Below are 12,618 nucleotides of genomic sequence, written 5' to 3'. Positions count from 1 at the left end.
TAGCGCGGTTGAGCCCCATTTGTCATGACTTTTCACTAGAACCTCGGGAATCATCTCTCTAATTCGGTTACTCTTAAGCACCTTAGTTGTTATCAGTATATGCATGTGTAGAGGCTATTCTGATTTAATAAATTTTATGTTAGTATTCATAAGAGTATCGAGTTACAGAATAGTAGTTTTAATTAGTTTACTGAATTGTGTTGAAAAACATTGTATTTTCAACCCTGAAAATTAAACCAGACATTTTGATTAAAACGATGTAGGTTTTAGCTTTTTACAAACACGGAAGCAGTAAAATGAAATTATTCTATGTATGCTGTTAATTTTATATGTTTAATAGAATCCTGCTTTTAGCCCTCATATGTGAAACTTTTATGCTTAACCTGGCTGGAAATGCAATGAAATAAAGCTGAGTGTTAAAGATTTTTTAAAACTAAAGTTTATACATCTTGTTTCACTTCGATAACACATTAAATTATTAAATACTCATGAAATTTCATATTGAGATTGAAGAGGACAAGAAGTGAAATTCCTGTTTTACAAGTTTGCTCAATCGGTCAATTTTGATTACGTCGATTTTAATAGCATAGGCCTTTGTAAGATCAATATATTTTAATTCTTTTGTTTTCTCCTTTTTAGTGGGAAAATTAATCGTGATGATATTCTTGACACACTTTTTTTCAAGAAGCTCCGTCAGGCTCTTGGTGGAAGGGTATGTATGATAGTTACAGGGGGTGCACCAATTTCACCAGAGCTGTTCAACTTCTTTCGAGTTGCTTTCAAGGGTCTTGTAGGTCATTTCTGTTCGTCTTACATTATAAAGTTTTTTTGGGCGGGTTCTCTTTATTGAAATGGGAAGTCGTTCTCACTGGACTTTTGTTTCAACGGCGAATTGCCTATACACCAAACATTCTCTAGATTCTTTGAAACTACTGTAGTCTAAGGACGTCTAAAAGTAATTGAATCGGTTTATGCTTATCAATAATGCATGTAAGGATTGTGTGATTGGAAATCTTCGTTCTTGATTATAATGTAAATATCTCCTTAATTAGAAATTTCTAAGTGAGATAGTATTGTAGTGAACTAGAACTCAGGTGGGGAAGACCGATTTGTTGTTGAATACAAAATTACAGCATATCTTCATAAAATACGAAAACTATACATGAATTACTTCATTTGCACATCTTCCATCAATTGTCCCTTACATACTTCGTCGTTCCTTCATTTTTGTTGTTACTACGATTACAATCTGTTTACATTCCCGTTCTCTTTAGTTCGATCTTCTCAACCATCTGCTACCAGACATCCCAATTCTGATGGGTATTGCATACTACTTATCTCGACGGACATACACCACAGTATTATTAGGGAGCTACTTCGGTATTGTGTTGTAGGAAGTCTAGGTCAATAAATTCAACCGAATTGTAAGTAAGAACAAATACATGCTTATTGCATTTGGTGATGATCGCGATAAATAAATAATCTTGAACTTAAAGCTTCAAGTTCTAAACCATTATTGAGTAGTTATCTGTTCACTCCCGCAATATCCCAAAGTAGAATAAAAAAGTCATTTAAGCTATATCAGTCGATGTTGAAAATAATCTATCAATTAACCAACTTCTCTACACATTTCATATAGTTGATTTGCTCATGAAAGATGTGTCGATTTTCTTATAGAAGCGTCTAAAACATATTTTGGTATTCTTATCAGTGTATGATGTACTTTTTTCTTTGATTTTTTTTCTATATTACTTTATCAGTCAATATTATTAGGAAATATTCACAATTAATGACTAGAGAAAAAACAACGACATCGTTTGCAGAAAACCATGTATCTAGATGTTTAACTGTCATTTATTGAATAACATACGAAAACCACTTTATTCCCTTAATATATGGTGTTATTTTTACCTTTCTTAGAAAACGAATCTAGAGACTGGTACCTAGCTATTTTATTTGAGTTGACTAAGTTCTACCCTACTCTTCTTAAACTGGTTATTATAGGTATTGCTTGAAACCACCTCAGTGAATGATTTAAGCAATTTTATTGTTAAGTTATATGTTATTGTTCGTTGTGTCAAGGCAATGCAAATTAAGTTTTCAGTTGTACTTCCGATCTGAGAGTGTGAAAACGTTACTTACAAAAATACCATAAACTGATGATCTTTTTTTACTTAATTAGCTTTTTATTATAAGGTCAGTAAACTGAGTAAACTTGTTCATATATATATCCAGATGAACTAGATTTATTAACAAACGTTTTTATCAGTGTCTACTGAACACACAGACATTTGAAATGAATTAGTCTGATTCTTCATATTAGCTTTAATCTTTATCGGGAAAAGTCCTGGTTTTAATCACCGGTCTCTACTCAAAAGGAGTCATGTGCTGTAAAACATTAATTCAATAATTCATTTTTATATTTTTTTAAATCTTCCCATTTGATGTTTAGGACTGCAGTTGATCAGTCTCTCATTGACATATGTGCATCCTGTGCGGACTGACTCGATATTGCCTTAAGTCAGAAGCGTTGCTAGCCACCATCCATCTTTGCTTAAATTGATTCAATAGTTCCCATTTCCAGAATAACGTTTATGAGTGTATTAGTCATGCAGTGAACACGAACACCAGTGGGGAACAATCGAATGTATTTAACACAAAATTACAGGACTTGTTAATAAAATCCAACAATGATAAAGTAAATGCTTAATTTGCAAAATGTCCATCGATTGTCTCAAAGTGACTCAGACTTCATTGTTCTTGCATTTTCATATCAATTCCATTCTGTTTCCATTCTTTACTGTTCGATCCTCTTGCCCCTCTGCTGCCAGACCTTCTGTTCACGACTAACATCATATACTACATATGTCAATATAAGTAGCACACACCACAGTCATCCTGATAAGCGAATAAGCTTCAAGATTACCCGAAGAAGACCGTTTCTATTTAGCCCGTAACCAACACATTCTCCGTAGTCATAAATACTACGACTATCTGTTTATAGCTACCCACACTGTGTATTAGATGATCGTTTTCCCACTTTATCGAACCCCTGGCTTAATGAAACATAATTGGTTGTTGATGAGATCCAAGTCAAGTGCTTTGTCTTTGACCATATCTCTTTTGTAACAGTGACACCGAAAAAGCCGGACTGACTCCTACCATTCTTTTGAATGGGGGTACATTGAAACCCAACTTTATAATGATCAAATAGAGATCCTATTCACAAATACGGATATCTGTGATAAAGTGCATATCGATACAGTTTACGAAGTTACAAACAAGTCTGTCTTATGTTTCATCCCCATTAAAAGTTAAGTATTGAGATTGATAAGCTTTAACTGCTCACATGAGTTCACAGTGCATGATGACTTTTTAGAAGCAACAATTTAGTGTTTCAAATCCACACATAAAACGCGCTTTATAACGGAGATAGGCTACGAGAGAAATATTTATACATTAAAATAATGGGATTGAAAGAACACTTAGTGAAACTATTATGCATCTGTAGTAAATGTAGGGTTAAACTAGCTCTCTCATATTCGAAGTTTTTTATCTTAAGTTATGTCATAATTTGTTTAAAACTTGGCTTGAAATCTAAATGTTCAGAACCACGAGCTTTGGACTCTGTCTATTGATTGATCGAGTTCCGCCTCCACACATTTACTTTTGCTTCTTTGTTTTTGTTAGAAACACTCTCGCCTTAGAAAATGAAGTCTGGACAGTTTTTTGACAGGTGCATTTCATTAAGAATTATTTGGAACTAAGCTACATAAACATTTATCCGTTGTTGAATGTATGTCATTTTAAATTTCTAAACATTTTTAGTCTTTCTATAAATTGTACAGGTTCTCAAGTAATTTTGCTACCTGTATTTAGATTGTCGCAGGTTACGGATCAACTGAAGTTTCCGGTGTAACTAGCGTAACTGTCTTAGGGGAATCTCATGAAGGTACTGTCGGTGCGATCACTTCTAGGATCGAAGTCAAACTTGCTGATGTCTTAGATATGGATATTGTAGCTCTCAGAGATAACAGAGGCGAGGTAAGTATATCACAAAATATTTTATATTTTGCTGTATTGTCACAACATAACGTAAATTTATATGCGTAGATCTATTAATGTTGAATTCGTTACTTCTAGCCTATTGGCAATGGAGTTTGGCATATGCCTTCCTCTTTTGAAAATAACATGCACGGAAATATTCTGATGGAGTTAATAGAACTGGTTTTCTTTTCACTTGTTTTTATATTTGAAAGGTGAGAATTTTCTGACATTTGTCAAAAATTGAACTTTTTTAAAACTCTGACTTACACAGAGTAATAGCTGTATAATTTACTTCCCATCGACCTTTAAACTGAATGGAACATATTTCTAAAATTTTGTTATGATTAGAAATAAGTCTTTTTCGTTTTAGAGTTAAAGCTACCTTGCATATTTAGTTGACCGTTGAATATCGGCATCTTTATTCTGATCCAAAAATACTGTTTTGATATGCAGGTTTTATAACATGTATGTTTTCCTTATTTATCAATTAATTGATAATTTACTCAAATACCGTTGTCCTCATAGTATGTGTTAGAACCATCCCATCATTAGGATTTAGAAGTAACAATAAGTGTCTTCTAGAAAAAATAAATGGAATATTCATACGGAGTTAGACTGTTATACTCACTAATGAGCTTTTTACTCGATTCATTTCCAGGAGACAATATAGTCCGATAAAATAAAAATATTGAAATGAAAAGAAACTTTCGTTGAATAGAATCCTTTCAAAAATAACTGGTTTTGGTGTGTATTAGATTGAGTTTTGAAATTTATACACCTTTTACGGTAGTCACATTTTGCTTAAAACTGTTTCAAAAAAGTCACAATGGGAAATTATTCGCATCATATTTATAATTGTTTACTTCTCTCATCAGTATACTATTTCTGTATTAGATATGTATTAAAGGGAAACGGTGTACCGAAGGTTATTTCCAAGACCCTGAAAGTACAGCCCAAATTATTGATGCTGATGGTTGGTTACATACTGGTGACATTGGAGAATGGACTACTGTAAGTTTTGACGAAACGTATATTTGTAAGAGTAGTTTTTACAAGATATCTATCCACGTGTCTTTCGAACCAATTTTTCTTTATTCAGATCGATATATGAACGTATGTACCATATGGATTGATTAATCATGACAGAAATGTTAGTATCACACACATAATACTAACTAAATATTGTAAATTAGTTGATAAAGCTGTGATATTCGAATAATTATTGCTCATATTCAGACAAGCTGGTGCAGAGATGAGTGCAGCCAGAGCATGATGTCCGTCTATGAAATATCGTCTGCAGAAGAAATTTCTGCAACATTTCTAGTAGTGGGAGTCCATAAGGCTAAAAATATGTGCCTACTTACAATAAACTAACGCTAAAGACTAAGTAAGCGTAAAATAAAATGAGTAAAGGCCAGTTAGTTAAAAACAAAATTTTCAGTTTGTAGTTGTGGAGATTGTTGAATTTCATCCAAATCATGAACCGATCAGTGTTAGACCAGCATCAGAAGCCTTGAAGCACTGGATAGCCGTTTCGTCCTAGTATGGGACTCCTCATAAGTGCGCATTCATGATCCCGCACGCGACAGTCCCGCCAAGCGCCTTCGGCCTCGTGAGCGAACGTCTAAACTCTAGACCACTGAGCCAACATTCAATAGGTGTTAGTGTCTAACTTCAACCAATCCACGATGTCGCGCGACCATCTTCGGTATGTAAATACCTCATACCCGACACGGTTGTGCGAGGTTGAAGTTAGACACTAACACCGTTGGATGTTGGCTCAGTGGTCTAGATTCTAAACGTTCGCTCGCAAAACCGAAGATGCTTGGCTTGATTACTGCGTGCGGGACCATGGATGCGCATTTATGAGGAGTCCCACACTAGGACGAAACGGCTGTCCAGTACTTACATGCTTCCGATGCTGGTCTACCATTGATCGGTTCATGATTTCGATGAGAAAGAGTTATCGAACCAGAAGAGAAATTTAATGATGTTTCTTTCTCAGGCAAATAAATCATGTTTCTAGTGTTTAATAATAACAACTTCGGCAAAATTCAGAGGACTAGGTCTTGGTTGTTTGTTAACTTAATGTCCTGCACCCAAGGCATGACTAGAAATCGTGTCATTTGAAGTCCTGATTTCTGTTGACCAGAAATATGAACAACACAACAGCAAAGAAGATATCCATAACTACTCCACAACGTAACTAAGTGCGACCAAAGTAGCGTTCATAATATATTGCATGTATGTGAAGCATCCCACTTGTAAGAGACTTGAACCATACTCTACTAATGTTGGGGTGATCCAGAAATCGCTTGCAAAAGACAAGCAAGCATCAAGAAACACTAAGAAGTGTTTCGTCCAATCAGCGTTCATTTGGAGTCTTGGCCAGAAATATCAAGGTAGCGAAACGTCACATGCGGAAGCTCTGATTGGTTGGCTACTACAGTGCTACTATGTTTAGTAGCATTCCAGAATATTCCAGCGACCCAAGGACATTTAGATATATTATAAAAACCCTATATTTTCTGTAATAAAATGAACCTCGGAGTAAAGTATTTTCCCTCATACTTGCGTCTTCTCTTTGGTGTTCAAGTCGCTGTGCAGTTCTAGCTTTCGGGGTACCAGAATAGCTTAGGAAACTAATATAGCATTCAATCGAGTCAGTCAGTAACAACGTAGAACTTCGTACGTACGTACATCAGTTCAAGTTGCCATACCACATTAGTACAGAGATGCAGTTGTCGATTCAAATCCCGTAGTGATAGAGGCGGTAAGAGTATAAGCAGTAATCGGGAAGATTAGGGTTTGGAGATGTTATTTAAAGAGTATAATCCAGTGAAATAAATTTGGAAAGAGGAAGAAACGGACATGAAGAATTCAGAAGATTAGAATTTGGGAGAACACAAAGAGTGGATGCACCTGCGCCATTGCAAACGATTTTGAGCCATGTCATTCAGGGTCTCTAAACATCGGTTGCTATCATCTCGTGGTCCCCAACCAGGTAGTCTACACCTACCAACATGGCTCACAATTGATTGATCACTGGGTGGAGCACCAGTTCCCTCAAGATTACAGGTACACCTTGCTGACGAGTACCAAGTAGCACGAAACCCGGGTCCAGGGTTTCCTGTTGACTACCTCCAACTACCATCTAAATATCAACATGGCTCAGTCCACTTGTCAGTGACTTCATGGATTTGTGCCATGTTTGGTCTGGCCACCCCTAGCTTTCTCCCAACTTACTCTTACACCATAAAACATCTCATGTTGTGACAGTCGGTCGTTGGGCATACGTAACACGACCGACTGCCTCGACGAGCGATGTTCAGTGATATAGGAGTAGGTTGGAAGAAAGCTAGGGGTGGCCAGACCAAACATGGCACAAATCCATGAAGTCACTGACAAGTGGACTGAGCCATGTTGATATTTAGATGGTAGTTGGAGGTAGTCAACAGGAAACTCTGGACCCGGGTTTCGTGCTACTTGGCACTCGTCAGCAAGGTGTACCTGTAATCTTGAGGGAACTGGTGCTCCACCCAGTGATCAATCAATTGTGAGCCATGTTGGTAGGTGTAGACTACCTGGTTGGGGACCACGAGATGATAGCAACCGATGTTTAGAGACCCTGAATGACATGGCTCAAAATCGTTTGCAATGGCGCAGGTGCATCCACTCTTTGTGTTCTCCCAAATTCTAATCTTCTGAATTCTTCATGTCCGTTTCTTCCTCTTTCCAAATTTATTTCACTGGATTATACTCTTTAAATAACATCTCCAAACCCTAATCTTCCCGATTACTGCTTATACTCTTACCGCCTCTATCACTACGGGATTTGAATCGACAACTGCATCTCTGTACTAATGTGGTATGGCAACTTGAACTGATGTACGTACGTACGAAGTTCTACGTTGTTACTGACTGACTCGATTGAATGCTATATTAGTTTCCTAAGCTATTCTGGTACCCCGAAAGCTAGAACTGCACAGCGACTTGAACACCAAAGAGAAGACGCAAGCAATCAATAAGACTTATCAACTAATAATATGCTTCACGACCGCAACACAAAAGATTGATCTTTTGCAAAAGATTTTTCACTCTCTTTAGCAGCCGAAAATGTGGTGTAACTGATATCAATAGTTTATCCATGATCCTAGGAAGCCAAAAGTTACGTTAGGTCAGTATTTGTAGGGATATAGTGACTATGTGTGTTAGAAAAACTACTCTACTAGTCTCAGATTACAAAATAGCATAAAGCTTGGATACGAATCTATCGCAGTCCTTGATGTAAACGGCAAAGAAGTTTAAACATCTAGATTTAACTTCATACCTGTTTAACCCGTTATTATGTATCTGGACTCAGTTTTTATTAGTTAATGCGTAATGTCTATTGAATTTGAGTTTCAGTGCGAATACCATGTTAAGAAGTCCTAAGTTCCACTGCTGATCACAATCCAGACATTTGAGATTTTATTGTTTTGCTCTTGAACACAATTATTTACCTTTTGAGTGAATCAGACCTGCATTAGCTGTGTTATCTGGATCGTATCGCAAGAGGCTTTTTATTTTTATTACTTGTATATAGTTTTTGTTGTAGGTGACAATTTAACTATGAGGAAACAATTTTCGAAGCTATCGTTCTACGATTTTCCTTATATCTATTGATTGGATGTTTAATAAGTACCTTGGTTTTATTATTTTCGTATTACCCTAGTTTCAAGCTTTTATTTGAACCGTAAACTTTTGCTATACCATTTTCTACTCATAAACTAGAACCGATTATATGTTCACCCAGTACTCCGTTTTCCCCATCATTAATGTAGTTGTTTCATGTTAACACTTAGCTGTTTCACTGCGCGGTCTGGTCTTGTATGTATATAAATAAATGTCTGAAATATGGTAGCGATCATGGACGGGTGATCATTGGTCTTGTGTTCTTCCTCTTCATTCGGGGCTAGTTAGTGTTGAGCCGATCGTCAAGCATAGAGTACCAGTCTTCCTCCTCTTTGCTATGTATTGGTTGATTATGGTCTTCTGCGTGTATTGGCGGGTGGTAAGACATAGCAGTTCCCATTTTATTTCTTCTTAGTGTTGTTACCTTTTTTTAGTTGTCTGTGTTCTACTTAGAACTATATAACTCACCCACCCATAAACACTTAAATACATAAATTATGAATTCTTTGTTATGCATAGTTTTGATTGATGATATCCAGGTGGCCGAAATTGTATGTCATTATCTCAGACAACTTCAATCAACTTAACCCATTATGTATTAAGTTTACTCTAGAATAAATTAATGCTCTTTAGGACCAAGTATCTTTTTTTAATAGTAAAGTATTATGACCTCAGCGTTTTGCTCTTTTCTTTAACACTTCAAAGGAAGGCGCTTTGAAAATTGTTGATCGTGTAAAAAGTATGTTCAAGTTGGCACAGGGCGAATATGTAGCTCCAGAAAAAATAGAAGTGATTTATCAGAACTGTCAACTTATAGACCAAATATTTGTTGATGGGAAACCGGAACAAAATTTCCCTGTCGCTGTTGTCAATCCGAATTTCGTAAACTTACGTTCATGTATTAATTCTTACCTAAAATCTGGTTGTAATGTAGATGATGGGAAAATATTCGATCTGAAACCATCAGATATTTCTCGATTATCTGACACCGATATTTGCAAAAACATAGAAATTCGACGATTTGTTTTGCGAAAAATGAATGAAGTCGCAACAGAAAAGGGATTAAAGATATTTGAAATGGTAAGTGTTCAAGTTATCTGGTAATTTCCACCTTATCACTGAAAGGACTTGCTTACATTTTATTTAGCTTCTAATTCTCGTGTTTACATACCTAAACTTTTCAATGTAGATTATGTTTTGTTAATTGTAGCTTAGACCGTTTACTAAAAGTCGGTTATGTAAGATATGTGGTTTTTTATTTTGATGGGAACAAAAGCCGCTACCCTGATAATGTCGATCCAGTATACTGCGTTTCGATGCACAAACTAAATTTTTGGGAAAATTTCAACATTACGACTTAACATTTCTAAATAAAAGTGCCACAACAGAACGAAACGGCCGTCCAGCGCTTCCAGGTTTTCCATAGTGATCTAGCTTCAATTGACTCATGATCTCAACCATTAAAATTACTATAATATCCACAAAAACCCTTCTCTGACAATAAATTATTGTTGACAGAATGTGGAAAACTTCCCCACCATCTTATACAATAAATCTACAGGCGAATATAAATGGGGGAAAAGTTAGTGAGAATCGATCGTGGTTATCTACAAAAAAGCCCTTCTAAATTAACTGTTGTGAACTTCAGGGTGACAGTATTAGTCATAGACTTGTGAATGTAGTTGGAAAACAATTTTATAGTCTGAAAGACGACGCATGCTTTATCTACCTATGAATTAATATTTCTAAATCGGGTAAATATAGTACATTCGTGGATGTTCTGACATTCGGGTTAGGGTGAAATTTTCATAAATGAGGTGTCTTCTACATGTTGACAAATTGAGTCATGTTGGAGTAAAGATGACGCTTTTTTTGCTGTAATTAATAAGACATTTTTAACTCATATATCCGATCCAAGTTGATGGTTTTAAATTTTTTCAGGTACAATCTATCTACCTAAATGATAATCCATTTACTGTTGAAAATGGATTGTTAACTCCAACCATGAAAATATCACGTCAAAATGCCCGTCGACACTTTCAATCTATCGTTGAATCACTATACTCGGAAAGAGATGTTCTGAAGGTCAATGCATAAGTAACATTTGTAATTAATAGCACAATTTATCCCACTGCCATTGTTTACTATCTTAAGTCAAAAAATCACGTCACATACGGCAATCATCCTGTTGTTCGTATATAAACAAACACAAGGGGAGCACCCCATCGTTATTTCTTTTTTCTACTACAATTATATTGTTTATCGACTTTTTTAATTCGTGCAAAACCATCCATATTATATATGTATTTCTATTTTATTCAGTGTATCCTGGGTGACAATTTACCGTAAGACTCACTCCTACATATTTATTTAAAATGACCTATATTTCTTCAATTGAAACAGTAAATTACAAAAATCCAACCACGCAAGATAGGTAGTGGGAATATAACGAATATTGTAAAGCGACTTAAAAGGAAAATTCATTAAAAAATATTTTAGTTACGAATATGTTGCCGTATTTACCGGTAATAATTCATGATGGATAGCCAAAAAATTAATTCAATAGTCATACCCATTGTTTTACACCTCAAATTGTGTCCATAGTTCATTGCTTGATGTCATTATCATTATTGTATTCAAGGTGCGCTTAGCTGCACCTCAACTGTTGAAAGTTCGTAGCAAATGAGTTAGCAAGTTATCACTGTTCCAGTTGATTTAACCGGCAAACCTCTTTAGCTCGTATCCGAAAAACCGACCCTTACATCAGGAAAAACTGCTACGTCGGCAAAGATTAGACTTTACATTTAGACATTTTGCAACTTAGTTTGGAATTCATTAGTCGAGGTTTCTGCTAAAGAGATATACTACTGTTTATCTCGCGTAGTGATCATCTACTTTAGGATCTTACCAAGTGAAACTTTGCAGATGAGCTTATCGTGTCAGTGCTTGAATGTATATCATAGCATCGTGTTAACTCTGTAAAACATGAACCTCCTATTTAGTTTTGTATGTAGTACTTGGTACTAACCACGATTGTGGAACGTTGGTTATAAAAGCCAGATAGGAAGTATGTTGGCAGGATTTTTTCAGCATGGAGGGAAGCACCCTTGCCTACTTAATTTTAGCAAGCACGGTTCAGCATTTATAGTCAGATAGAAAAATAAGCTTAAGGCAGATAATAAGTAGAGTGATGAACAAATATATGCACGTTTGAGAACTGATCAAGGTTAAAACTGAATAGTCGACAGCCAAACATGTGTATACAATGGCTTATGACGATCAGATTAATTTGTCTTTCCAAAAGTTAGAATAAGTTCATGTATTTTTTTACAAAACAGCATCACTAGTATATGTTCGTATCAACATGAGGTGGGTTAGATGTCTAAATCAAGAGCTGGCAGTCGTATCACTTCTAGTCAATCATGACACACCTTTTACGAACCTGATTTGTTAATTACTCAAATCACTACGACTATTGGGACTTTCCTCGAATCTCCTAAAACTAGCATCGATACCTATTTTCCAGTATTTCTAACTGATTTACAGTGTAAAGATCGGATTTTTTTATCAAGACCTTCACTGTAACTCAAGGAGTAGATGCAACATAACCGAAAACACTAAATTTTTCCATTACCATGCTTATACTACCGGCCTCCATCATTCCCGTTTAACAAAAATTGAGTTCTCTTTACTCTAGTGCATTTTTTCAGGGCTGTGATATATGACCAATTTACACTTATGGTAGCGTCAGTCGGAAGTAAGAATGTACGTTTAATAAAACTACACGACAATAAGTATCGTACAGAGTTACTATAACTGATTTACTAGAAATTTATCAATTCGAGAAACGATGTGTATGTACATCAAACTCGAACTAGTAACTCTCTGCATCTACAT

At 35.7% G+C, this 12,618-nt stretch overlaps 1 protein-coding gene across 2 annotated transcripts in view; it reads left to right on the top strand.

The window, feature by feature from the left end:
- The window catches only part of ACSL6_10 (Long-chain-fatty-acid--CoA ligase 6), a 51,186-nt gene extending 40,067 nt beyond the window's left edge, over nucleotides 1-11,119 (top strand). Inside the window, exons 14-18 of one of the 2 annotated variants that reach the window (XM_051218696.1) lie at nucleotides 640-790; nucleotides 3,880-4,044; nucleotides 4,942-5,058; nucleotides 9,427-9,801; nucleotides 10,663-11,119. In XM_051218696.1, the coding sequence (XP_051070874.1) occupies nucleotides 640-790; nucleotides 3,880-4,044; nucleotides 4,942-5,058; nucleotides 9,427-9,801; nucleotides 10,663-10,818 (964 nt within the window). In that variant the 3' untranslated portion in view covers nucleotides 10,819-11,119. The remainder of the gene's footprint in view (nucleotides 1-639; nucleotides 791-3,879; nucleotides 4,045-4,941; nucleotides 5,059-9,426; nucleotides 9,802-10,662) is intronic. The other variant, XM_051218695.1, reaches the window with a different exon arrangement.
- The last annotated feature ends 1,499 nt before the right edge of the window (nucleotides 11,120-12,618 follow it).

This window comes from Schistosoma haematobium, chromosome ZW (genome assembly GCF_000699445.3).
Source record: "Schistosoma haematobium chromosome ZW, whole genome shotgun sequence".
NCBI lineage: Eukaryota > Metazoa > Platyhelminthes > Trematoda > Strigeidida > Schistosomatidae > Schistosoma > Schistosoma haematobium.
This window is presented reverse-complemented; position numbering and strand designations above follow the sequence as displayed.